Genomic DNA, 27,746 nt, shown 5'->3' on the forward strand with positions numbered 1-27,746 from the left:
CCGGAGGCTTGCAGTGAGGACGGCTGCGGCCTCTGGATGCAAGCCTCAGTGGTGATAACTGTCACAGGTCATCATCACTCAGTAAAATAGGCCTGGTGGTCCCAGGCGGGGGGGATGACTCTGCCTGGCGCCTTTGCCCAGCACTCTGCCCCGGAGACCTGGTTCTCTCCCCGCCCAACCCCGACCCTGCTCAGCAGAGCACAGGCATTGCTTCCAGCTTTCCTGGACCGCATTTGCCAAGCCCTGCAGCATGGGGCTCCCTTCCATCCTCTCCAGAAGGCTGTGACCTTTGGCACAGGCAGTGGTTCACTGGGCATGGCATGCCTGCGAATACGTGAATGTTCACACACGTACGTGCACGCAAGCTCACATGCCCATCTCAAGCCCGTGTGCTCCCCAACAGAGCTTCTGAGAGCCTCACATCCCTCCCCGCCCCTCTCCCCCTCCCCTTCCTCCTCCACCACAAAAGCCACAGGTAACAGCAGTCCCCAGCAACACAGAAGACACAATGTAAAACCCAGAGGCAGGCTTCGTTGCCATGCTGTTTTAAGTCTCTAGCAGGATGTGAGCCCAGGTGGCTAACGGCAGGGCTGACCAAAGAAAACTCCCTCCCTCCCCTCTGCCCTGCCCCCAGCAGCAGGCTCAGTGAACTTGGAAGGGGCTGGGAGGTATGCTAAGGGATTTTACATGGTGCCAAAGGGCAAAATAGCTGGGCTGCGGGCCCATTCTGACTCCACCATGTCCCAAACAAACACTGTATCCTTGGAGAGGTACCCCCGTGTCCGGAAGTCAGTTTTCCTATCTGTAAAATGGGAAAAGCGCAGTCCCACAAGTTGAGCCAGCCCACACAAGTTAAAGACCATCTGAGGATGCTGGAGGATTAGTTGGCATTGTCATCGTAGCTGCATTTTGGAAGGTTAAAAGGGCCACACACGTGCTGGGGAGTCTGGGAGACTGATTGGGCACTGCTGCTGAGGCTGTTCCCAACTTTGGGTAGGGTCATACTCCAAAACACTCCCCACATTCCCTCCTACCCCACGGCCCAGTTCCTATGGCTGAACTCCCTGTCTTGTGCCTTGGCATGGAATCCACCCAGGGTTTAGAAGTGACAGTCTCACGTGGGGGGCAGGCTGGTGTACGTACGTGCCCCTTTCTGGCTGGCCTCCCTGGTTGCCAGAAGACTCAGCCTCCTTCCCTTCCTCTCCCTTCACAGGTTCGGCAGGGACCCTAGGCCAGAAGGGCGCTGTAGGGCCAGGGGCGGGTTGGGGGATGGTCAGAAGCAGCTTCAAGGGTGTGGAAAGACCAAGTCGGGAGCCAGTGGGGGTGGGAAGAGCTCCCAGTATATCCAGCAGGGGGCGATAGGGTGGGGCTCGGGCGGGGGGCGTGGCACGGAGACCCTGGGGATAGGGTACTGCCTTACACTGGTCTTTGCGGGGGTGGCGGTTATAGGTTAGGCCTGCTGGGTTCACAAGAGGAAAGGTGCCAGCGGACTCTCCTATCCCAGGGCTAGGGGCTGGGAGCCTAGGGTGAGGTGTACAGGCCCACCGGGGACATGCCAGGGTCAAGAAGCCCTGGGTCGCTGGGGTTTAGTCCTGGAGAAGAAAGCTGAGGGCAATGGATTCCGGGCAATGGGCTGGCAGGGGCTCTGGGAGCGCGGGTGGTGCAGGGTGGGGGGAGATGGGCTAGAGCGTTGGCCAGGGAGTCTGCGCGTCTAGACGCTCCAGCTGAGGATGGAAAGGGAGGAGACTGCCAGCAGAGAGGCCAAGGAGGCCGTACGCGGGGCCCTGGCGGACAGGGGCTCTGTGTGCCGCTGCAGCCACTCCAACTCCTCCAGCAGCCGGCGCTGCTGCAGCTCTGGGCCCACCTGCTCGCGGATGGTCTGGTAGTAGCGGTTCAGGTACTGGAGCTGCAAAGGGAAGGAGGGCTGAGGGCCTCCGCAGGCCAAGCTGCCACGAGAGGTCCCCTCGACGGTATTCCGGCTGCCTACCCTGGCGCCCAGCCACCATCAGGCCACAGACATTCTCTGGGGGCTTTTCAGTGGCAGTTTGCTACAGTGACCATTTAGTGTCACGGTGACTTTCTTGGGGTGGGTGGGGGATGGGAGTGGAATGAACGTTGGGCAAACATTATTATCCCCATTTTATAGAAGAAGAGACTGAGGCTTATATTAGGATTTCAGGTGGCAGAGTCCAGAGACTCAGTCTCAGACTCCCCAGGAGTTCACTACCTAGGGTTGGGCAGGTTGGGCTGACCAGAGAGTTCTAGAAGCTTTGGATTCTCTGGGGAGCCCCCCGTGTGTGCCTACAAGCCAACAGTGTGGACTCTCCCAGGGGAGGGGAAGTGGCAGAGGGTCTTGGGGTAGGGAAAGCAGAGGTGAGAGAGGCCCAGGGTTGGGAAGGAGGCAGTCATGGTTCATGGGCTGAAAGATGGACAGTGCTGAGGGTCACTTACGTGTTCGGGAGACAACAGGCTGACGTCAATGAGGTTCCGGTCATAGGGTACCAAGGACACCACTTCAAAGGTCAGGTAGGACCCTGGGTACTGGAATGTCAGAGGAAGGGAGGAAAGCATGAGAATGAGTGAGTAGAAGGGGCTTGACTGAGGGGCCCCACACAGAAGCCATGGGTGCAGGGAATGGGCCCTCGTCAAGCCTGAGACTCAAGGTAGGCTGGACGTCCTACAGTCCCCATGTCCAGCCCCCACACCCAGTCTGCACTCAGCACCTCATCTTTGGTGCTTATCAGATCTGTATTTCTCTCTTTTTTAAAAAAGATTTTATTTATTTATTTGACAGAGATCACAAGTAGGCAGAGAGGCAGGCAGAGAGAGGGAGAAGCAGGCTCCCTGCTGAGCAGAGAGCCTGATGCGGGGCCTGATCCCAGGACCCTGAGACTGAGGCAGAGGTTTTAACTCACTAAGCCACCCAGGTGCCCGAGGTCTCTATTTCTCAAAGTGTGTGCTCTATGACACCGCGGGGGCCTTGTTAAATATGTAGATTCCCAGGTCCACCCCCCAGACCACTGGAGTGAGAACTTCTTGCACAGGGCTGGGAACTCACATTTAAATAATTTTAAGGTAAGTTATTAGGTTTTTATATCTATCTATCTAATATATATCTTTATATATTTCTATCTCTATCTAAATCTCTTTGTATCTCTTGATTGACCTACCTATAGAAATAGGCATAAAAAAGACAAAATAGTCCATAATTCCCATTTCCCAGAGATCCCTTGCATGGTTGTGCTTAGAAAATTCAAACTACCATAAGATACACAATAAAAATGGAAAGTCTCCTCCCTGCCCAGTTCCCTTCCTGAAAACATTTATGACATATACAGTCATTAATCAATTAATTAATTATTTTAATCCACACAAAATGGATCCTACCACATGCTTTTCTGCACCTTCTCTCCACCCTGTTGATGGTAAATGTAGGCAAGCGCTGCATATTAACACGAGGATATCTACCTCCCTCTTTTCTAAGGGCTGTGTAAGGATCCACAGTATGCATGACGATATACTTAACCAGTGGCGGATACTTAGACTGTTTCCACTTCTTTTTTTACTATGACTATCGATGCTACAACCCACATCAATGTACAAAACATCTTGGTGACCTTGTGGGACTAGATCCAGAAGACACATATCTGGGAGAGGTATTGCCAAGACAAAAGGTATAGGCATTTTATTTTATGTTATTTTATTTTATTTTTAAAAAGCTTTTATTTATTTATTTGAGAGTGTGTGTGTGTGAGTGAGAGAGAGGGAGAGAAGGAGCAGGGGGAGGGGCAGAGGGAGAAGGAGAAGCAGACTTCGCACTGAGCAGGGAACCCAGATGTGGGGCTTGTGGCTTCATCCCCAAGACGCCGGGATCATGACCTGATCAGAAGGCAGATGCTTAACTAACTGAGCCACCCAGGCACTTCAAGGCATTTTAAATAGATATTTTTATTGATATTGTCAAACTGTCCTCTAGAAAGATTGTATCAATTTGTGCTTCCTCCAGCAGTGTGTGAGAGGGCCCATTTCCTCATAGAGTCACTGTGAGTCAATCTGGATATCATTAAAATCACTCATTGTTTGCCAATCAGATAGGTGAAACATGGTAATCTATTGTTATTTTGATTTGTGTTTCTTTAAGAGTAAAGTCAAGCATCTTTGCCTGCTTATGGATCATTTGTGTTTATCATAGAGAGTTGCCTCTTCATGCCCCTTGCCTCTTTTCCTGATTTTTGTCTTAATGATTTGTAAAAAGCTCATGGCAAAAGAAGGAAACGCATGCTTTCCCTGTGGTACCTACTCTATTTGTCATACATATTTTGACTTTGTTTATGATATTGTTTCCGTATATACAGGGTTTTTCTTTTTAAAGATTTTACTTATTTGAGAGAGAGAGAGGGAAAGAAAGCATGAGCAGGGGGGAGGGGCAGAGGGATATGCAGACCCCCCACTGAGCAGGGAGCCTGCTGTGGGGCTCAATCCCGGGACCCCGGGATCATGACCTGAGCTGAAGGCAGACACCCAGGCGCCCCTCCATATAGACAGTTTTACATTTAATTTATCTATCTTTTTCTTCACGGCTTTTGGATCTTGCATAGAAAGGCCCATTTCCACCTTCCGATTATAAATGAATTTATATAGATTTCTTCCAGATCTTTTATGGTGTAACCTTTAAATCTTGATCCATTCAGAATTTTATTTTGGGGTAACAGTAAGGTTCTTCACTTAAATAGCCCCCCAAATGACTAGCCATTTCCCCCCCGCCCATTTATTAAATCTCTCTTGTCTTTACTATTTTCAAACCCCAGTTTTATTAAAAATTAAATTCCCATTTTGTTTACAGAACTTAGAAGGGCACCTGGGTGGCTCAGCTAGTAAAGCATCTGCGTCTTGATTTGGGCTCAGGTCGTGATCTCCGGGTTGTGAGATTGAGCCCCATGTCAGGCTCTACCCCCAGTGTGGTGCTTGCTTAAGATTCTCTCTCTCTCCTTCTGTTCCACCCCAAACCCCAAGAAAAAAAGGAAATTAGAGGGTATATTTCTGGATTAGTTGTTTTGTTCCACTGTGACATCTGTCTCTCCCATCTGTGGTGCCATACTGTTTTCATTACAGTAGCTTCATTGTATGTGTTAATATCTGAAAGGCCGGTTTCCCTTATTGCTCTTCTTTTCCAGAACTTTCCTAGCTACCTAGCTATTTTTGCATGTTAATTTTTTTATTTTTTAAAAGATTTTTATTTATTTACTTGGCAAATCACAAGTAGGCAGAGAGGCAGGCAGAGAGAGAGAGAGAGGAGGAAGCAGGCTCCCCACTGAGCAGAGAGCCCGATGCAGGGCTCAATCCCAAGACCCTAGGATCATGACCTGAGCCTAAGGCAGAGGCTTTAACCCACTGAGCCACCCAGGTACCCCCATGCATGTTAATTCTACAAACAAACAGTACTATCATTTTGTGAAGTTACAAAAGCATCCGTTAACACTGAAATTGAGGTGGTCTTGAATTTATAAATTGATTTTGGGAAAAATGACTTCTCCATAATATTGAGGCTTCTTTCCAGAGAGCACCATTTACTTAAATCTTTTTTATGGCCCTCAGTAGAGATTTTCTCTGTATAAGTCTTTTTATGTTTATATGTAGGTATTTTATCCTGTCGGTTGCTATTATAGGGAATCTTTGTATCTAACAAAGATTAGATACAAAGAAGTGTATCTAACAAGCTCCCCTGGTGATTATTATAGGCATCGAAGACCAATAATTTAGGACAGGGATACTGATTCATTTGGTCTAGAGTGGGACCTGGGCATCAGCATTTTTTTAAACTACAGGTGATCTTTTTGTTAGTTTGTTTTAAATATTTTATTTATTTATTTGACAGACAGAGATCACAAGTAGGCCCCCGCCAAGCAGAAAGCCTGATGTGGGGCTCGATCCCAGGACCCTGGGATCATGACCCAAGCCAAAGGCAGAGGCTTAACCCACTGAGCCACCCAGGTGCCCCTGGGCATCAGCATTAAAACCAAAAGGCTCTTCTGATGATGCTGATATTCTAATGTGCAAACAGGCTTGAGAAATTCTGAGCTATTATGGAATGTTTCTGGAGCACAGGAAAACTCCAAATCAATTCATGTCCACCTATTAAATGTCCTTCCTTATACACCATGGAGCCCAAAGTCCCTGCCATGCTGTCTGCAGGTCTAACCCGTCCCAGCAGCACTTTACCTTGGTCTTTGCTTCTACCACGAGGGCCACATCTTCAAGACGTATCCCAAATTCTCCATCCTGATAGTAACCAGGCTCTAGGAAACACAGAGATGCTGGTGGTATTAAGCAGAAGGGCCCAAGTCCGTGTTTCCTGTACCATTCGAGGAGTGGCTGGAGGCCCAGCTGCCTGGCTGCTCCAGGCTCAGGCAGACCCGCCGCTGACCATAGGGGAGGCCAGGCCTTATGGCCCAGCAGGGAAGACATAAGAGCTCACTTGGATCCTGGAGGCACTCCTGTCTCCTGGCGTGCTACTGTCCTGTTACTCCAGCATTTGACTGGCGATTCCAGAGTTTGGATGTACAACCAGGAACCAACTCCCAAGGGCAACAGGAAGGTTTGAGCTGAAGGGATTTAGGATTAGGATGGGACAATGCACTGGGGGCTGGGAGTGCGGGAGCCCAGAGGGCCGGTGCCTGGCATGCTCTCTGAAGGCCGGAGCTCCCTCAACTGCAGTCATATGCTGGTCTTAGGGTAGGGAGGGGGGCGGAAGAGCCCAAGAGCCATACCGATGGAAGTGAACATGCCCTTGGCCATGGGGAGGTTGCCAGACTGGAATCCCACTGGCCCTGGAAAAGGAGATGTAGGCATGATGTCAACTCTCCCATCCTCACCAGCTTGGAAACTAGCAGGCTCTAGGGAAGAGCAGATAACGGGGGACTGCTGGGGGTTCTCTAGCAGCACTTGTCCACCACATCACTGTCTACCTAGGGCTGGTATGGAGACCAGACTGGCTCTGCTTTTCATTACTCTGACATTGATGCCAGCCAGCTGCTAGGCCTTGACCTGCCACTCTTCTCTCTGAACCCTTCCCCAATGCCAAGCAGGCAGCAGGAAGGGCCAGTTCCTACCATTTCTCACTTACCTTGTGGAGCATCACCTCCCACCAGCTGGGTAACCCTGGGTGGGTCACTGCATCCCTGTGGGTCTTAGTTGTTTCCATACCTGTGAAATGCTCTACCTCCTTCATAAGACGGGGGACCCCAGCGAAGTGTAAAAGAGACACCTACACTCGTGCACGCACAGGAAGTTGCCAATGCCATGGCCTGTCCCGTGACCATAATTGAGCCCAACATCCCACAAGGCTCTTCGGGCAAAGACCTCCATCACTCGCCCTGGAAGAGAGATGGCCCCAATCAATCAGCTGGACCCCAGATGCTCTGCTTCACCCCATCCTGCTTTCTTGTCCTGGGGCCAACTCCCAAGATGGTACCCGTGGAGAGTTGCTCTTGAGAGGAAGCTTAGCTAGCACGCACTTTCCCCAGCATGTCTCACATCGTACCTATGACTGCTATAACCCACAGAGACCTCACCCTCCCCATGGACATATAGTATTGAATTAGGAGGTGAGGCCTAGGTTCAAGGCTTCCTCCCCCAGTAACCTTCTGTGTGACCTTGGACAAGTTGCTTTCACTCTCTGGGTGGGATCTATACAATCTATACAACGGATGGGATAAGGATATAATCTGTGCCCCACTAGCTTCCCAGGGTGGCCATCTGGGTCCAGTGAAATCAGGGCCTGAGTCTCTGGGCCCAGCCTGCTTCCCAAAACCCACCTGATGTACTAGCAGGAAAGACGAGTCTGGACAGATCGATATTTCCAATCAACACGCGGGTATATGCCTCCTGATGGGGAAAGGAAGAGATAACATGCTGAGTAAGAGGAGGGTCTTGGTAGTTTTCAGGTGCTCAGCCTGGGCCCACACAGGTGTGTGGGTCCAGACCTGCAGGGGGGCTTTGTTGTGGGGAAGGTGTGTGCTCATGCGTGGTCACTCAGGTTCTGGAAAATAGTCAGGGGCAGCTGAGGGGACCTGTTGAAACCTGGAGCTTGGTCCATGTGGTTCTCTTTGGCTGGCCCACAAAGGACATTTATACATGGTGGTGGGCTGAGGCCTGACAGTAGGGAGTCAGGAGGCAAGCTCCCTGAGCTAGAATTCTAAGCTGGCCACTCACAAACTCTGAGACCTTGGGCAAGCAACTTTAACCACTCGGTGCCTCAGTTTCATCCTTTGTATTGGAATGATCAGAACACTATCTCAGAAGGCTGTTGGGAGGAGTAGGTAGACTCCCACACATAAGGTGCTTCAAACAGTAAATGTTCAAATAGAGGTCAGTGCCCTTATTACTGTTATGCTCATCCTTCAGTTTTCTTAAGGCCTTGGGTTCGGGTTGGGGCCCCATAATCTGGGAGGTCAGCTTTGCTTGGGTGGCCTGGTCACCTTGTGGATAAAGGGAGGGAGACAGGCTGACAGAAACCTCTTTACTCCTTGTGACAATGTGGTAAGTTCCTTTCATCACACACACACACACACACACACACACACACACACACACAGGCTTGTCATCTTGTGCAGGACAGCCTGTGGACTCAACCCATGAAACTGTGAGCTCCTAGAGGCCTGGCCAGCTTTTGATTTTTTCTCTCTTTCCAGCACCATGCCTGAGTCATGGTCTGCTTGCCGAATGCATGAATGCAACCCCCCGCCCCCGACCCCGCCGCTTCCCACCCACTCAGAGGTGCTCAGTGCACACAGGGGAAGTCCTAGCCTCTGCTCCAGGTGGACTAGCCCTCGCTCCTTTCTGGAAACCTCCAGCTCCTTTCTACCTCACCTCTGAGACTGCTTGTGCTATTTCTCTCTGCCTAGAATGCTTTTTTCCCTCCTTCCTGCTGCACACAGGTTTAGGCACACAGACAGCACCAAGTAAATATTTGTTCACTGATTTCCTGAAAAGGGATGATGAAGAGCTTCAACTGAGGTCCTGTTGGAAGCTGAAATATCTTTGGGGAAATAGCCAGGAGCATTCAGTTTTCTAGTTCTACCTTGCTGTGTGACCCTGGGAAAACCGCTTAACTTCTCTGGGCCTCAGTTTTAGCCTCTGTAAAATGGAGTGATTGCTTGGATGTCTCTTGGGTAAAGGTGGGTAGGGGAATTCTGGGTCCAATGCTTACCTTTTGGAAAGCAGAGGGGGTACCCCAGTGGATTGTTCTGGTGATATCTGTGGTTCCATCCCTGTGGACAAGGAAAATCAACATATACAGTTCTGCTGAGTACCTGGGAGTAGGGATCATGGCTGTGTGCTTCCCGTGTGCTTTCCACTTGGGTTTGAACAGCAGGAATGGGGTGGGGCTGAGGTGGCTTAGGGGTAAAGGAAGAACACAGATATTATCCTCAAGTGCCCATTTTCAGCATCTGTGCATAAAGGGATTCTGCAAAGCTGTTGAGTTCAAAATCGCTAGGTTGTGTGACAATCCTGATGCCCCACATACATACCCTCACCCCCATATCACCTATTTTGGCTGTTTTATAAACATGAATTTCTTGGGTCAGCTTGGCTTTCAAAGCAGAGTTTCTTCCAGGCTTTCAGGGAGGCCGGAGGGAGAGAAATATCCCATTTTTACCAGTGGAGAAACTGAGGTTCAGAGAGATCGTCACACTCTTACACATTCACGTAGTTATTTCCCATTTTTTGAACACTTTTGCAGCTCCCTTGGAGAGGTAGCAGAAGAGGCCACGTTATCCTCATTTCCCATTACCCTCATTCCCCAATTGAGGCCATGAGCTATCTCCCTTTCTGAGCCCCAGTGAAGCCAGGCCTGGAGCAAATGCTGACTCTACACAGTCCTCTCCTTGTAAACATGGAACTGACCCAAGGACTTGCTCAGAGTCCCAGGGAACTGAAGCCAGGAGCCAAAATGTCTGACTCCCAACCACCAGCGGCAGCTGTGCCCCCAGATGGCCCCTGTGGCCACCACCCGGGAAGGGGAGAGGAGAAATGGTCCCAGGGCCCTGGGGATTCCTCCCTGGGAGCAGGTCACAGGGCGTGGCTGACTTCTTCAAGAAGGAGAGAAGAGGAAGTGAGGTGACCATTTCCCTGGCCTCACCCTGCTCAGAGCGTGCCCCAGTCCAGCAACGCCCTACAAATCCACTTCCTCTTTACACGCTGGCCGTCCCAAGTACACAGTACACACAACGCCAGAGTGGGGACAAGCAAAGTCTGCTAGGCTAAGCTCTCGTGTTAGCTCCCAGAGCTGCGCTTGGAACAAGCGAAGAGCCATTGTCATTAGCACGTTCATCATTTCCACGGGACAGAGAATGGGAAACGGTTTGAAACTCCTTGCTCCCCCATCAGTTCAGCACACCCCTTGCTCCCCCCAACCAGCCCCACCCAAGCTTTCCACAATCCACTTGCTTCCTAGATGAGAAGGGGGGAAGAACCTACTGGCTCATCTCAACTTCTGTGTGAATGATGGGTCACACATTTGGAAAAATTGGGTCAGCCTATTCTGCACATCTGTCCTGTCTAGGTGTTCAGACTGTGCACTGTACAAGGGTAGCACGGCTAAAGGGGTACCAGGCACTTCGTGGTTATATAGGAATGCCGATGAGAGCACACAGGTAGACACACGGATCATGGAGTCTTGGAGCAGGGGACAGGGCCCTCCTACAGAACCCAACATGGCCACGCACACACTCACGCCTATCTACTCACAGACACATACCCGTGCTGACAGGTGTGCCCAGTTCCAACTGGGCTCCAGGCATCCCCCGAGACTGCTTTTCTTACCTGCCTGCTGCTCTCGGAGGCCTGATCTTGCCTCCAACCTGACATGGGTACCTCGTCTGCAGTGTGGGGGGAATTTGTGCTGCTGGTGGCGTGGGGACCATGTCTTGGGTACACACAAGTAGATGAGAACATGGGCACGGTGTCTGTGCGGCCAGGCAGGGCTGCTCAGACTGTGTCATGATATGTGGGCTTCAGGAACGTTTTACTTGAGCAAGGAGAGATGATTCCTGATTCTCACTGAGGTGCTGCATAGGCAGCCCCACTCTTGAGGTTTTTGTGTGTTTTCCACCGAGCAGGGGTCCCCAGGTGTGCAAATGGGCAGGATGCTCAGGCTCATTCCATCCAGGGCTGTCCTTTCTCAGACAGAGGATTCACACCCAGGAAGGGGAGAGCTGTGGCCGGCTCTTGGGAAGCCCTGGATGTCTGAGCTGAGGTAGTCGGCCGGGGCAGGGTGGGGGATACTTACCAGTATTGCCCCCCAGAATCCAGCAAGTACATCTCATCTGAAGACAGCTTCCGGTGCTGCTCCTTGGTTGGACTAGGAAGGGGAGAGCCATTGAGAAGGGCGCAGCCTAAGCCTGCACTGGGCAGGGTGGGGGTCCTGAGTGGAAGCAGGGGACCCCCTCACCCCTATACCCCCAAGAGCCCTGGGCAAGTAGTCGGCTGATGCCATGAATGTCCTCAGTGCACTCCTGTTGATCTTGGACCTCACCGAGCAAGGCTTCCAGGAAGGGAGAGAGATGGGAGCCTGGAAGGTGGGAGCCTGGAGAGCCTCAGAGAGCATCCAGGGCCACCATCTCCTCCTGCATAGGGAGACGCAGGCCAGCAGAGGCTCGGTGGCTTGTGGGAAGCTGTGTGGTAAAGCTGGGAAGGAGATGGGCCTGGACCCAGACGCTCAGTCCCGTGCCCCCTCTAACTTTCTATGACCTCTGAGAGCAGAGGGCTCCGAGAAGCCAAGACACAGGAAGGGGGGGGGTCCTTGAGGGTGAGGCTGGAAAGCAGGAGTCGGTAAGGCCAAGGAGCTCCTCTCCTGCTACTCTCTAGTGGGGAGAAGGCCAAGGCAGCTGCAGGCTTGGGAGGCTCCAGGGGAGGGAATTCTGGAGTAGGACAGACTGGCCCGTGGAGGGCATTTGATCTGCTCTTGCTGAGCCTGCGCCGGGCTGAGGCCTTCTGATCAGTTTGGGCCCCCAAGTTCCATCAGGCAGGCCAGTAGGTGTTTGTTTTTTACGGAGCCAAACATCTGGTTAGCTCACCTCTGGGTCCACCTTCATCGGCCCAGGCTGAGTAAATAGGCTTTTCTCCCTGTGTATTCGATCGTGAGCTTCAAGAATTAGCTAATATAAATAACTCGCAGGAAGCCAAGGAAAAGCATCCAAAAGCAGCCCTCCCTCCCTTCCAGATCCCTGAGCCCTGTGTGCTCACAAAGTCTCAGCCTTTCGTGGCAGAAAACTGCTTGGGCCTTTTCATTTCAAGAAGACTCTAGACCCCTGACTGAGGTCCACTGCCCACCCGTAGCCCCCACAGTACTAAAGTCCTCAAACCTTAATGTGGACTTGGGTCCCAGAGCCACCACCGCCCCCCACCCCCTACCCCCACCACATACATCAGGATCTCCACGCCCTGGGGCCCTAGAGAATTTCTTCTCCTGAAGTACCTGTAGTGGGCTAAGGCAGCGTTCAGGCCACTAGCAGAGATGGTTTCGAAACTGGGTCCAGAGGAGAACGCTTCCTCTCTGGAAATCACATGGCGGAAATGGTCAACAGACGACTCAGAAGCTAGGCAGGGCCCAGGATATCTAACCAGGGCAAATGAAGGTCACGGCTGCCTCTACCTCAGCCAGACTCCATTGGGCCCTCCCAGCCCCACCTCCCGGTGCCATCTTCCCAGGCTCCAGTCTGTCAGCTACAGAGCCTCCCAGGTCAGAGAAGGAGGGACTGTAGACACTAATTACTCCCCTCCACCTCCATTTTACAGATGGGAAAACCAAGGCCCATGGTCCCACAGCAAGTTTGTGGTAAAGCAAGAGTAAAGAATCCTAGCTCCTTGTGTCTGAAAGCTTCCCCAGGCCCAGGGCAGCAGCCTGCACCTCAAGCCTGCTTACGGCCTGCGTCAGACGTGCTCTCAGGGAAGGTCGCTCCCAACTCCGTATTTTCAAGCTGTTCCAGGAGCCCCACCTGGCCTGACCCAGCCTCCCCACCGCCCTCCCTGCAGGGGAGAGAGGGTCTGTGCCTGAAGCAGACACTAGGGGGCACTGATGGGTTGTGGCCCTTCAAGTTGGCCTGCTTTCAGCAGGGGGCCGGGGACTGTCACGGAAGACGCCCTGGCCAGTCTCCTACTACCCACGGACCTGTTACTCCTTGTTCCACAGAGGCCCCCCAATAGGAGGAGGGCCTTCCTTCCTGCTGAAGTAAAGGGCCAAGTCTCCCTCCCTACCCCCACCCCAGACTTAAAGGTAGCCCGTTCCAAAGGCGGGCGGTGGTTCTTCACCTGCGGAACTGGTCTAGCCACTGGGCCCCTGAGAACTCATCCACCGTGCCTTTGGGCACGTTCTTCTCCAGCCACACCAAGTAGCGGATCACAGCCACGGCGTCCCGCACCTGGAGCGGGCGAGCAGAGCAGGGGGCCGGCTGAGCTCGCAGCCCCGACGCTGGGACCAGGGAGATCAGACAGCTGCCCTGGGAGCTGAGCCCCCCACACTCGAGGGCTTCCCTGACAGTTTGATGATAGTAAGGGATTCTTGTCCAAGTTTATATATGATCATAGTGTGATTATGTTTTGAAAAGAGTTCTTATCTTTCAGAGATACTGACTGAAGTGCTATCTTTTAGAGATACTAAAGTTTTCACAGGAGAAACCAGATGATAGCTGGGATTTGCTTTAAAACCATCCCTGGGCAGAGGATGGGCATGGAGGCAAGGACTGTGGCCTTTCAGACCAAAGGACCACAAGCTGCCTAGTGCTGAAGCTGTGGGAGGATGCGGGGTAATCGTTAGGCTAGTTTTTCTACTTTGGTATATGTTTAGGTTTTTCTATAAGAAAAAGTTTGGTAAAATGAGGCGATTTCTTCTCGTCTGGACAGGAATATCCAAAAAAGCAAGCCATCCTCTTGCAAGGGTGGGGAAATCAGGACAGCAAACACGTGGAATGTGCCAGGCAGTGATCAAAGCAATACATATATATATATATATATATATATATATATATAATTTATATATATATAAATTCAATATAATTGTATTTATATAATTATGTAACTCTGTTTATACATGTAATTATATATTTATAAACTCATTATATATTTATCTAAGTGCATATTTCTATTTATATGTATCTTATTTCTATGTAATTGTATAAAACACATGTATATGTGATTATATATTACAATTAAATATTAATTAAATATTACTTGTAATTTTATAGCTATCATATATTATATAACACATGTTTATTTATCTATTTACTCCTCACCACAACCCTATGCTGTAGATTCCTGTTATGAAATGCATTTCACGTATCTAAAGTAACAGAGGCCCAGAGAGATGAAGCAACTTGTCCAAAGTCACCCAGCTTGGAGGCGGGTAGAGGAGCTGAGATTTGAATTCAGACACTCTAGCTCTGGGGCTCAGGCTCTAGACCATGGTACCAGGCTGGGGATAAGAGGACGAAGCTCAAGTGGGTGCCCAGGAGTCTGGGGTTCACTTCACTGTTTCCACTGAACTTCTTCGGGTTCCTTGGCAGGCTCTCCTTCCTAACTCATTAGACCACGAGTTCCCAACAGGCTAGGCTGCCTTCTCGTGACTTACGTGGCTGGCCCTCAGGAGGGCCTGCTCCTTGCTGTTTTTCACTGCCTTGGTCACCATCACTGGGGAGTAGGTGTCTTCTATAAGTTTTTCCTGTCATGGACAGAGAGGAAGAGGTCAGGGAGCATCTCCAGGGCAAAGTGGGATTTGGAAAGGATTGGCAGGAAGTCCCAGCTAAACCGAGACTTGCCATTCCCTATAGTGACAATGGCCTTTCCGTCCAGGGTTTTCTGGCTGCCTAGGTCTCCCCCTGTCTTCCGTGTCCGGCTGAATCTTTCCTCCCTCCCTGCCCCCGAATCTGGGATTCTCTGGGATGGATCAGAGCTTAGCCCCTGCTTCTCCGTGGGCTATCTACCAACGTGGGTTTCCCGCACTATCATATCATCACAGATAGCATTTATGGAGTGCTTGCTGTGTGCCAGGCACGGGGCCTCACATGTGCTATCGCCTCTAATCTCTTCAGAGCAACTCCTCTGAGGTCGGGACTCTTACTGCCATTTTGCGGGTGAGGAAACAGAGGTCCAGACTGGCTAAGTCACTTGTCCAAGGTCATTACACAGTCAGTTCAAGGTAGAACCAGGACTCAGACTCAGGTTTGGCTACCTCAGAGCCTCTGCCCTACCAGGCTGTGCTCCCTCTAGTCTGCTTGACAACCTCGGGGCTCTCTGCGGATGGACACCCGCTTCCTCTTTTTCCATCTCTTCACAGGGAGGCCTAGAAGGGAACTGACCAACTGTCTGAAGGGCTGAGGGGCTGTGGCCCCACTTTAGGTCGAGACTTATCAGGGCTGAGCTGGGGGTGATGCCTGGCCCAGGCGGGGGTCTGGCAAACCTACCACAGGTATCACTTCATAGAGCCCGTATGTCGTGTAGCTGGTCCCGATCCAGATCTTCACGTCTCCGGAGGCATAGGTCTGGACGGCGCCACGGACCTGGCTGTAATCCTCAAGCTGCACACACATGGAGCCCGAGCAGCTGGCGTTCAGGTACTTCTGGGTCTCAGAGTCAAGGCAATCCTTGTTTACAAATAACCTGGGTCAGAAGGGAAGGTCCGGAGGGTCCTGAGGGTCTCTCAGGACAACACAAAGACAAGGATCCCTTCATTCCTAGAGGTCAGAGGAGCCCCACCAAGGAGCCAAGCAGACCAGATTTGCAGTAGGTGGGAACAGAGGTTGAGGGTCAGGAAAAGCTGACTGGAGGCTTCCTAGCGGGCCCTGTTGGGAGCAGGCCCCAGGATCCCGGGAAGGCTGCGTATTAGGGCAGGGTAAGTGGTGGGGCGGGCGCGGCGCAGAAGTTGGGGGAAGTCCCAGAGAGGAAGCCGTACCTGATAATGGAGTCTGTAAGCAGTGTGTAGGAATAGAAGAAGGGGTTATAAGGGATGTCACTGCCTCGAAGGTTGAAGAGCCCTGGGGAAGAGAATTGATGGGGACTTTTTGAGGCTGATCGGCCTGAGGCAAGTCCATATCTCAGCTTTGCCCCACCATAGAGTCCCAGCCATATGCCTGCACATCTGCCTCTGAATGTTTTTCAGGGGTTTTCTTTGGGGAGGGGGTCTTTCAGGCACTGATGAGAGCTATGTCTCCTTCCTCCCGGTAAAACGAAGATGCCCAGCCAGCAGTTAGCGTGGTTTTGGGGTGTTCCCAGCAAATCTGAAGCCCAGTGCTGGGACAGAATCAGAATGCCCCAGGCTGGTGGCCGGGCCAGTGGCAAGTGTTAGCTGGGCCCTTTCCCTTCCCGAGACAGCCTTTGCCGCTGTGGTCAGCCCATTCCTCTGATGGCCCATAGGCTGGCTCCAGCTTGCTCTGGACCTCCTGGTTTTCTTATTCAGCCACCATGATCTCCTGCCCCCCTAGCTTTCTCAGTTCCCAAAGGCCATGGCCGTGGACTTCACGGAACCCATGGTTATAAGGTGATTGGGGAAGGAATCCAGTGCTGCAGGGCCCAGGAGGCATGGGGGTTGAGGGGGTCCAGGTGCCCGCCCCGTGTCCACAAGTCCATACTCACAGGCCGTCTCATCGAGTGCTGACAGAAGGACTGCAGTTGGGCCTTTGCGATGCTTCTGCATCTGGCTGCGGATGTCAGCTACCTTCTCCTGCCAGGTGCTCCCTAGAAGCAAAGGTGCCCAGAGAAAGCATAAGCGACATACTTTCCCTTTGGCACACTGTTTCTGAGAGGGCTCCCTTAGGGCAATCATTTTCCACGGCTTTCAAAGCAATAGAAACCTTTCTCCAAACAAACTCTCACTAGTGTAGTTGTTAAGGACATGGACCCTGGACCAACTGTCTGCGTTCAAATCCTGGCCCTGCCATTACTAGTCGTGTGACCTTGGACAAATTCCTTCACCCCTCTGGGTCTTATCCTGCATACCTGTAAAAAGAGAATGGATTATCATGATAGTATCTAGTCAATAGGGTTATGGGGCTCAGATGAATTAATATTTGTAATGCGCACAGAGTGGTGTCTTGGTGTATGGTAAGCCTGATGTAACTTACTGATCAATAAATAAGCATGCAGAAAGAGATGGAGAGAGCAGCCTTAGTTGAAGGGCGAAGGGATCAGACTAGGACATGTTCAAGCCTCTTTTCTGAAAATGACCTGGTGCCCAATTACCCATGAGTCCCTGAAAATTATTTTAATCCCTCTTTGACCCATTTTACAGATTTTATAGAGACTTCACGGAGGAAGAGTGACTTGTCTAGGCTTTCATAGCTAGCAAGGGGGTAGAGTTGAGATTTCCAGGTAGGTCTGTTTGACTACATGACCCACCCTCTTACTCTATGGACACTGGACTGTCTTACTAACATTGTCCGTCCCCAGACTTGTCCTTAAACTCTGTGTCCCAGAGCTGTCCTTTCTAGGATGCTTGTACCCTGGTTCTAGTTCTCATCTTTTATTCCTACTCTCTGCAATGTAGATGAAGAGTCTGCCCCTAGGCAGGACTCATAATTTGCTGGCAGAAGGTCGTAAACATTAAGGGTCCCAGTTGGGCTCAGAGATTAGGCATAAGTAACTTAATGCCATTAAAAAAAACTTTATGCAAATGGATAAAAACTATTCAACAAAAGCCAGAGTTTTGGGTGATACATTTTAAGGATTATCTTATTTTATTGGGTAAAATATCCATACAGTAAAATTTATCATTTTAACCATTTTAAAGAGCACAATTCAGTGGCTTTAAGAACATTCACATAATTGGGGCACCTGGGTGGCTCGATTGTTAAGTATCTGCCTTTGCCTTAGGTCATGATCCCAGGATCCCAGGGTCCCAGGATGGAGCCACATCTGGCTCCTTGCTCAGCAAGAAGCCTGCTTTCTCCCTTTCCCCCCTCCCCTGCTCGTGTTCCCTCTCTCCTGTGTCCCTCTCTGTCAAATAAATAAATAAAATCTTAAAAAAAAAGAACATTCACATGATTGTGCAACCACCACCACTATCTAATTCCAGAACATTTTTATCATCCCAAAAGGAAACCCTGCAGCCATAAGCAGTCACTCCCCGTTCCCCTTCTCACTCAGCCCCTGGAAACCATTCACCAGCTTTCCATGTCTATGGATTTACCTGTACTGGATATTTCATACAAATGGAATCATACACTATGAGGCCTTCTCTGGCTTCTTTGTTTAGAATTATGTTATCAAGTTTCATGAATGTGTGACAACAAATGAAGGCAAATTTAAATTGTCTGATGCATACAGGCATCTTTGAATAATTAACTTTTCACAGTCTTCTCTTTTCCCTTTGCCCCCTTTAAAGCCTGTCAGTTGCTAGAGAGAAAGTCTCGCTTGCCTCTGTAAGCTTATAGATGCAAGAACTCTGTGCTTGGGCTTCTGGGCCCAGTTCCGGCTCTGGATGGCTTTTCCTTGAAGACTAGCAGTCTGTGAAGACTCAGGATTACCGTCACTTGTGGGCAGTGACAAATCCCGTATGAATTCTCCCTCCATCCTTGGAAGGCTTTCCCCCTTTATCCCCTCCCTTTCCTGACATAACTTCACCCTTCTTTATCTGAAAGGGATGAGTTTTACTTACGATTACACAGTCTTGGCTAGCAAATTTCTTTAAAAACTTTTTCGAGATACAGAATGATTCTGCAAATTATATCAGAACAGATAAAGAAAATGGGACACCATTTTAGTTTGTTTCATCATCCTTGCTATTTTGAAATTTCCCTCCTGCTTTCTTGACTCCTTTTCAAACAAGGAATGTACACGGACCTGCATGAAGATAGGGACCTCTCGGATTGCCCAACATTCCTAGGAATCCACATCCATGTGCTCTTTTGGAATTCCTGGGGAGGTAGGGGGTGGTGGCGGCCGAGACAGTGATTCATCATCTGTAGCCTGGTCCTGGTCAGGATTTTAGTTAACTACTTACCAGAATCATAGAGCATGCCGTTCTTTTAGGACATATTTAGATGGTATCAATGAGGTCAAAGTGAAGATTAGCTATGTTAGAATTTGGGGGGATCACTTCACTTTCCTTTTGCTCTGGCCAAAACCTGAACCGTAATTTGTGCCATGGATTGCCCCTGAGCTTAGTTATATACTTCCTTTGTCAGCCAACCCTAGTCATTTTACTCCAGGAGGGCTGGAAGGCAGGGTTTGAATGAATCGATATAAGCCAATCTCCACTACTGGACAAGAAGCTCATATCATGTTTTTTTTCCTCTCTTCAAAGGGATATATCTCTTGCTCTGACTCCCTTGTTTCCTCCCTTCCTGTTCCTTCTTGCTTCAAATCTTAACACTATTTATTCCAGCATTTTCTATATATGGTGTGAGGACCTTTTGATTCAGACGGAGATCTTTGAGATGAGAGGGCCCAGACGTCTGCTTTTTCAATAAGCATCCCAGGCAACTCGGGTGCACAAGAAAGTTTGAGAACCTTTGCTTTGGTAATTCCCAGGACAACATTTTCGGCCAAAGGAGCAGCAGTAGGGACCGTGTTGCTTCAAGCTGGGAAGAACATGCTTAGAGAATCACCTGTGAATGCGTCCTGTAGGGCATAAATGGGCTGGCTTGGAAACAGAGGCTTCTCTGATCCCCATGCCAGGTCCACAAGGTTGGCTGTGGTGGACGCCAGTTTTATGTTAGAGTTTTTGAGGGCCAGGTCGTAACTCTCCCAGGAACCTGCAGAGACAGAAATCCGTCACTCGTCACCTGCCTGTTTACACCTCAGGAAAAACCGTGACTCAGGCAAAATTAGTCCTTGTCTGTTCTGCCTCCTACTCCACTCCTGCTGCCTCAGCTGCCCAGAGCAGGTCCAATCAGTCTGGTCCTCCTGGGGTATGTCCTCCCAGCCCCCTCTTTCTGCTTTCAAAGCCCCATTGCCTGGGGCCCACCCCAATGCTGCCCACAGCCTACTGGCTAGGTTTATCTTTCTAAGTGCCAGTGGTAGTGGGGCCTTCTTCTCAGTACTATCCATTTTAACAGCGCATCAGTGCCCCTGCCCAAAGGAATGGTGATGTTCACACCATCACCATCGGAAAGGCTGACAAAGAAGCCAGCTCTGAAGGGGGATAGATACACATACATGAAGGCTTTGTGTACACATCTAAAGGCCTTTAGATACACATACATGAAGACTTTGCCCTTGGGGGCAGTCTGGCCAGATGGCTGGGGTTCCAGAGCTAAGGGAGCTGTATTTCTGGAAGGAGGGGAGTATGTGCCTTTGCTCAGAAACCCACTGAACTCCTTTGACCTTCCAAGCTGCCTTCCAGAAGAGGGCTACCAAATGATTCTAGTGCCATAGAGGATGGCTCTGGGTTCAAGAACATCCTGGCCTACTGTCTGCTAGACCTTGATGACTCCTCAAGTCTTCTAGGTTGGGTCTCTGTACTCATGACTTTGAAAAAAAATCTGCATTCATTCTTTTAAATATACTTTCATTTCGCAATCCATGAATAAATCTTTGTTGCAAAATATTCTGCAACTACAACTTCAGACACTATCTTTGGAGTCATCCTGTCTCTCCTTCTACCAAGGAATGCTTCTTTACATCCCAGAACGGCTGAGTCACCCTTTTTGGTGGGGACAAATGCAGGAGTGAGGGACGAACATACCGATGGAGAAGAGAAAGGGGTCGAAGCCCACACTGCCTCCGGCAGGAACCTCAGTGAGGAGCCAGGTGACAATGGAAGTTATGTCAACTGAGAGGAAGACAGGAAAGAATGTAGTGTCACCTCCAGGGCCAGACCCAGGCCTTCCTGTCAGACTTCAGTCTGTGACCGGCCTGCCAGATCTGTCCTCCTCGATGTTAGCCTCAAAGCTTAGGGACGGCTTCAGATTTCCGAAGTCTCCCATAGAGGCCCATCATGGCTTTGCATGCATTTTCTTACCTGTGCCTTCTTGAACCTCGTCCAGGTTTCAGAGTTTGGGGGACGTGCGACCCCTTTTACCTTCTTTATGTAGCTCCCAGTTGCAGTCCATCTGCCGCTCAGCCTGGGTCCAGTAGCGACTGTCGGTCCAGAGACCTGCTTTCCCCATGGTCACCACTGCCGTTCCTGGGGCAGAGCAGAGAACCTTGGAGGTGAGGATGAAGGTGGGGACGGTGGCCTTGGGTAATGCCTGGGCAGTATGGTGCTGGGCAGTATGGTGCTGGCTCTGAGAATGTCTCAGGGGCCTCTGGAAAGAACTTCTCTCCTCCGTTGCAAGGAAATGAGGCAGGAGACACCGAGGAAAGCGTTAGGGAAAGCCTGGTCATACCTGCTTTGTGTTGAGGGCCTCTCCTAAGGAGGGATGAGTGGGTTCTGCTTCTCACAGTCCCACAGACTCAATGCTACATGTAGATGCTCTCAGGAAAGACGGTATGGTAGCTAGTCTCAAGACCCAGTGACTGATAAGGACACTAAGCCAGGGCTTAGCTGAAGACAGGCAGAGGAGCCAAACCCAGAGATCTTGGCAAGGGAGTGTGAAGCCCAGGGGAAGAATGTTTAAGGATCAGCAAGGGAAGCTTGGATGTCATTCGAGGGGCCAAGATCAGGGTAGGAGGTCCCTTCAAAAACTGGGACCCCATAAAGGGCCTCTGTGTTTGCGTCTCATTTGGCTACAGGAGGTGTTGTCCAGAGAAACGACAGGCCAGGTAAAACTGTCCCCGAGTGAGACACGTGTGAAGGGAATCAGTGGGTCCCTAGTGGCTAGATGTGGACATAGCAGCTGTTCTTGAAAGGGAGCCCAGTGTGTGCTAAGCTAGGCCTGGCTGTAGCAGGGCAGCAAGCACAGGAGCAAAGCCAGGACAGTCCCCTGCCTCAAGCAGATGTGTAGCTGGTGAGCTATGATGTGTGCCCTGGCGACCCTTTTCAGAGTGGTGGAGGGGAGGCGGAGCCTCTGACACTAGGTCCTGGGGTCCTGGCTTCTGAGAACTGGCCACATCAGAGCCTCTGGGACCACGTGTGGGTCTACCAACAGAAGCAATAAGGGCTGAATGGCTCTCACCTGCTGATCCTGTAAAGCCTGTAATCCATGCACGCCTCTTATCACGATTGCCGATGTACTCACTCTAGGAAATCAATAACACCATCATTAGCCTTTTTCATGGAGTTAGACCCCTACCCCCTATGGAAGACCCCCCAACCGCTTCCCAGTTCTTTCTGTCTGGTCAGATTCTACCAGTTCTATAAGCCCAGGCACACTGGGCACCTCTTCCAGGAAGTCCTCTGCCACTCCTCCAGATCTCAGGATCTCCTCTTCCTTCGGACAGCTGTATTTCTCGGAGTCTAAATCCCATAGTCCAGCACTGGGCAGAACAGCCTAAGAAAGCTCATCTCCCTGGCCAGAATGCAAATTCTGTGCAGTCTGGGATCATGTCTTTTGGTCCTTCTGGGTTCTTGCCTCTAGCTGTTCTGCCCCTCCCCAGTCTAGTACAGTACACTGAGTTACATCATCAAGAACTTCTGCAGAGGGCTTCACACATTACTGTATTTTGATCGTCATCATCCTTCAAGACAGATCTCAATATTTCCATTTTGCAGAAGAGGAGACTGAGGCTCAGGGAAGTTGAGACACGTAACCAAGGTAAAAAAAAAACAAATTCAAGCAATCTCATTGATACTGAAAGTGGCTTCTTTTCCGAACAGCTAGTGCTGGGAAGGTGAATGGGATGGAGGTGGGACCAGTGGTGGGGGAAAGGATGGGTTGGATGCATAGGGTTGCGGCTTTGGGAAAAGCAGTTCTTACTCAGACAATCTTGTTTCCTGTCTGCTCCCCTCCCCCAACCTACACCTCAGACTTGTGTAGCCCAGGCCTCTGGATCATTCCAGCGCTCCATCCATCGGGTTATGGGAAGGTTAGAGTTCCTCCAGTCCAATTCCTAACCCATACTCTAACCTCCTAGGACCAGAGTACCCTAAACATTCATTCTGGATCTGCCGTCTGAGAATGATCGAAATAGGTTCTGAACTTATTAATAGTTTCACTGCCTGAAGTCAAGGAGCTCTAGCAGTGTCTTCCCTCCTATGCAAAGAAATATATTCTCTCTGCTTCCCTAAAACTCCCATGTCTAAGCCCCCTACTTCCTTCCCTTTGCCTTTTGAATCCTTTCTCTGCCTTCATCTTCTGAGCCTTAACGGCCTCTGGTTTGTGGCTGGTTCTCACTGGCGGTCGACCCAGGATAGCGGAGGGCACGGGTGGGGGAGGAGCTGTCCCTCACCATGTGGGCATCTGTTTCAGGGATGATGTAGGCGGAGAGATTCTTGATGCGCATCTGCTGGCGGAGGGCTGTGAGCCGTGCCGTGGTATTGACCGCAGTAACTGGAAGGTACTGACAGGTGACAGGAAGACACCAAGACACACACAGAGACACACTGCTTAGAGAGGACGATGCCTGGGCCCAGTGTCAGGAGGGGCCGCCACCCTCTCCTTAGGCAGGTGTTGGGGGTGGTTAGGCTGGGCCAGCCTGGAGAGGAATGGGGTGGCAGCCGATGGTATGGGTTAGTCTTGATTAAGGGGCCTGGGCTAAGCGGAGATGGAGGTGTTGATGAACTTGGAGAGGAACTCCTTGTGACAGTAACGGGACCTGGGTTTGGGATGGGGGCATGAGTGAGAACGGCATGAAACTGAGCCCTGGCACTGGGCCAGGCTGGAGGGACAGTCTTTCTCCGGATACCTTGGAGGCGGAGTTGCCAATTTAGCAAATCAAAATACAGGATATCCATCCAGTCACATTTGAATTTCAGATAAGCCACATACAATGTTTTAGTGTAAGTATGACCCATGCACTATTTGGGGCATACTTATACTAAGACACATATTTATTATTTGAAATTCAGATGTCATTGGGCACCCTGTATTTCATCTGGCAATCCTACCTTGGGGACTTTTTTGAGTTTCTACTCAAAAGGCAGAGGAGAGTGAATGAGTACCCCCAGAAAGATCCCCTCGAAGCCAGACATTTCTTTAAAGGCTGTTTTATCTTTAAAATGAAAAGTGTGGGTTTTTGTTTTGTTTTACCTTCTGCTCAATGACATATCCATGTTTGTTTTCCTGTAGAAGCCTACCCACCAGCCTGCCCCAGTGGTCTCATAGTTGAGACTGGAAACAGATATACCCCATGGGCCCTGAGGCTTCAGGAACTGGCCACCAGCTTTCACCTCTGTCTTGCCCCTGCCTGAGGAAGCTCTTTCGCCATACTCTGGTTGTGGAAAGAATCTTCTGGTCTCCAGGTAGGAAGCTGCTTACCTCTCACCTCTAATATGTCAGACCTTCTCCCCAGTCACACCCCAGACCTCCCTCTTGTCCTTTCTGTTGGCATTTCTAGTTCTCTGTCTTCCTCCCTCCTCTTTCTGGGCCTCCCTCTGCGCTTGGCTCGCCATTTGTTCCTTTAGAACTTTTGTTTTCTCTCCTCCCACCCTCCTGCTTGCCTCTGCCTAGCCTCAGCCAAAGGCTGGCTAGGGGCCTCCACCCTCCTTCCCACCCTGCCCCCTTTAGGGGAGCGGCCCAGGCCAGGACAGAAGTAGATAACCCGCTGTGGGATGGGTGGGTAAGAGGGAGGGATGCAGGGTTGGGGGGGGAAGGGGTGTCAGACACCTGAGAATGTGAGGCCCGCCCTGAGAGATGTTAATCAGAAACAGGGGCCCCAGAGTCCGGAAGTCAGGAGAAAGGCTGGTAGAGGGAAAGGCTAGCAACTGAGCCAGTGGGGGATGGGGAGGAGATGGGAGCTAGGGGGCAGGTCCGGGGCGGGGCAAGTCCGGGGCAGGGCCTTACCGGAGGGCTGATGGAACAGTTTCTCACATCCTCTCCTCTCAGGTCCACTGGTTTAGGGTGGCCCCAGGCACCCAAAGCTAAAAAGGCGAAGGGGAGAGGTAGGGAATTAGGGTCACTTGGAGACCAGTTAGCTTCTAGAGAGCACAGGTACTTGGTCCCCCAAATCGCACTCCCTACCCACCCCCACCCCCCGGCCTCGGTCCTTTGAAATAAGCAGTGATGTCCAACTCGAGGATAAAAATAATCACATTTCATGGGAAATTTGGTGGAATGGGATGGCACCCTGGGTCACAATCAAAGAAACCTGTTTCATCGACAAGTGATTGCCACTTTTGCAGGGGTTTCAGTGCTCATTAAATCAATTTTTCCCTTCTAATCTAATTGGGTCTTTTCAGGGTTTACTGAACTGTTGTGTGCAAATTAAATTTTTGTAATCAAATTTTCTTTGAAATGCTCTAGAGGATCTTGCTAAATAATCACCCCACCTTCATTTTACCCTTCTATAAATCTAATTTTATATATATTGGGTTTACTTAAGTTCAAGGCCCGCTTGTGCCATTTATTATAGTTCAAATCTCTGGCTCTCATTCCAGCCCAATTTTAAATACATAAAACAGTCAATCCCAGTCTGACATCGTCGCCTGGTGGAGAAAGGTAGGTTAGCATTTAAAGATCTTCTACTATGTGCCAGATGCTGAGCTCAGTAATTTATCTGTAGTATCTTTCTCTATACTTGCAACCAGCCTGTGAGGTGGGTATTACTGTCTGTTTTCTACAGCGGAGGAAGCTGAAGCCCGGATAGGTTTGGTAACTCGTCCAAATTTTGCCGCAGTGAGTCAGTGGTAAGCAGGGATTTGAACCTGGGCCATCTGAGAACAAAAGGTTAACCACAGAAGGGGGGGGTGACACAGAAAGAACAGAGCATATGAAGTCTTAGTTTCCAATTTGGGCTCTGCCCCAAATTTGGTGTGACTTAAGGAGAGTCACCCGGTATTCACTGGGCAAACATTTCCTAAGTACCTACTGTGTGCCAGATACTGGGCTAAGTCCTACCGTCTCGGGCCTTCCAGCCCCGAAAATCTAGTGGTCTCTGATAGTCCCTTCCCTCCAGCCCTGGCCTTTAGGGGGTGTCCTCAGAGGGTAATGGGGGCCTGGGTAGAGGGAGACACTATACTTTTACCTCCTGAGTGGATTGAGCTACAGATAGGAGGGCGACTGGCATCTAACTCCATAAACCGCTTGCCCGGCTGTCTTGGTCTCATAAACTCAAGGGGGAGATGAGACCCATGCTGTTGGTCTAAGAAAATGATCCCATTTCTGTAGGAATAGATTGTTGGCAAAATGGTATTGCTGAGATGCCAATATAAGAAGGAAGACTCAGCCAGCCTGGGTCCCTCTGGACACCCAGATTGTTGTTCTCTGAGGCAGGGGCTGTGGCTCCCAAGGGCAGGCTCTGCGGCTGTGTCTCTCTGTGTTTCCTGACACAGGGCCTGAACTTGGGGCAGTGCTCAGGAATTGGGTGCTGTCTGAACGAGCGGGGTCTTGTGGACAGAAAGGGGAGGGAAGGGAGGCATCCCTAAGGCTGGGGATGGAGTACATTTGGAGAGCATTGAGCTGGGCATCGAGTTGTGACCAAAGAGGAAAACAGAGCACCAGAGGAGTGACCCAGACTGAACTTTAGGCTCTTTCAAGCCGCTTTACTTGGATTTGACTTTGTGTATGTCCATCCTGTCCTTGCTGGGTCTGCATCACCCAGTCCTCAATAAGAATCTTGCTAAGCCCGTTTAAAGACGAGCCCCCACCCTTAATATCTGATCACCTTTGCTATCTGATCAAATTCCTCATCCTTCACCCTTCATATCTATTCACCCTGGCCTGCCTCCAGCAAGAATCCTATAAAGTTGGCTCAGCAAGAACCCCCCACCCCTGATGTCTCCTCTTAGTAATTTTCCACCCACTGAACCCCTCACTCTGTTCACTGGCTCTAAATCCTCAGCCATCTTGGCTGTATTCAGGGTTGAGCCCGATCTTTCTCCCCTATTGCAATACCCTTATTGCAATAGCTTTGAATAAAGTCTGCCTTGCTCTTAACAAGTGCCAGAATCATCTTTTCTTTAACAGGCAGGAATGGAAAGGTGCCAAACCAGACTTGATGTGAGTCTGGAGGGCCCCAAGGACTGACCCCGGGGTTCTTCTTTCGCAAGACAGAGAGGAGGACCAGGAGAGAAAGAGAAAACCTGGGCCCCCGCCCTTACTCCAACCCTTTCTGAGCCCAGAGGGGAGAGGCCAGAGCTGCTCTCCAGCTGGACCTGCCCTCCCAGTGTGGGAGGGTGGGACCAGGATGCACATACCACAGAAGAGGACAAGCCAGGGGCAGCAGCCCCAGGGAGCCCAGGCCATGGGGTCTCCAGATGCTGGTGCTGGGTGGATGGAGGGACGGGGGAGAAGGGGCAGGCTCTTTCCCTGGCCTCTTCCTCCAGGCCTTCCCAGGGCAGCAGCAGCCAGGGGGTTGAGGCTGGTGACAGGGAGGAGGCGTCCGGCCGGTGGATGGAGAGTTCCCCTCTGGTCTCTTGCATCTGAGGACTCTGGGAGTCAGGAGCGGGGAGTACGGGTGGGTGGGGAAGACTGGGCTCTCTGAGCCCGCCCAGTGCAGAGTCCAAAGATCTCCTGGGCAGAGGAGCAGCAGCTGGTCTCAATCAGCCTGCTCCCCCCCCCCGCCCCTTTAGCAGCTCGCCTCGGTCGTTCCTGATTGCTGTCCCCCTCCTTCCAGCAAGCTGTTTCCCATTAGCTCCCCCACCCCCGGCTCTGGCTCCAAGATGAATGTTTATCCTTCCTCCTCTTCTGAGCTGGCCTATCTCAAACAAGGCCAGTGTCCTCTCTCCCTAGTGTTTGGGAAGCCCCACTGCACCCCTCGGGGAAGTTGGTTACAGC

General features: G+C 50.8%; 1 protein-coding gene across 1 annotated transcript; it reads right to left on the reverse strand.

The window, feature by feature from the left end:
• Nucleotides 1-533: 533 nt before the first annotated feature.
• XPNPEP2 (X-prolyl aminopeptidase 2) lies at nucleotides 534-27,405 on the reverse strand. Its single transcript, XM_044235377.1, has 21 exons — nucleotides 27,167-27,405; nucleotides 24,816-24,892; nucleotides 23,263-23,373; nucleotides 22,050-22,113; nucleotides 21,014-21,118; nucleotides 20,678-20,764; nucleotides 19,599-19,745; nucleotides 16,627-16,728; nucleotides 15,947-16,028; nucleotides 15,459-15,654; nucleotides 14,627-14,716; nucleotides 13,312-13,421; nucleotides 12,479-12,556; nucleotides 11,291-11,362; nucleotides 9,209-9,269; nucleotides 7,815-7,884; nucleotides 7,269-7,373; nucleotides 6,768-6,827; nucleotides 6,220-6,296; nucleotides 2,452-2,541; nucleotides 534-1,906 (listed from the first exon to the last, which is right to left on the reverse strand). Exons 1-21 carry the CDS (start codon nucleotides 27,213-27,215, stop codon nucleotides 1,712-1,714), a joined length of 2,028 nt encoding a protein of 675 aa, XP_044091312.1. The 5' UTR covers nucleotides 27,216-27,405; the 3' UTR covers nucleotides 534-1,711.
• Nucleotides 27,406-27,746: the final 341 nt, after the last annotated feature.

The sequence above is a fragment of the Neovison vison genome, chromosome X (assembly GCF_020171115.1).
Source record: "Neovison vison isolate M4711 chromosome X, ASM_NN_V1, whole genome shotgun sequence".
NCBI classification, from domain to species: Eukaryota; Metazoa; Chordata; class Mammalia; order Carnivora; family Mustelidae; genus Neogale; species Neogale vison.

What these genes read in the sequence shown, in the direction of transcription:
- XPNPEP2 (XM_044235377.1), bottom strand. Translation starts at nt 27,215, where the DNA reads ATGGCCTGGGCTCCCTGGGGCTGCTGCCCCTGGCTTGTCCTCTTCTGT. An exon ending in TCTATGAAGTGATACCTGTG is followed by an intron (nt 14,717 to 15,458) that starts GTAGGTTTGCCA and finishes TGTCCATGACAG; the next exon opens with GAAAAACTTATAGAAGACAC. An exon ending in CCCCCTCTGCTTTCCAAAAG is followed by an intron (nt 7,885 to 9,208) that starts GTAAGCATTGGA and finishes TTTCCCCATCAG; the next exon opens with GAGGCATATACCCGCGTGTT.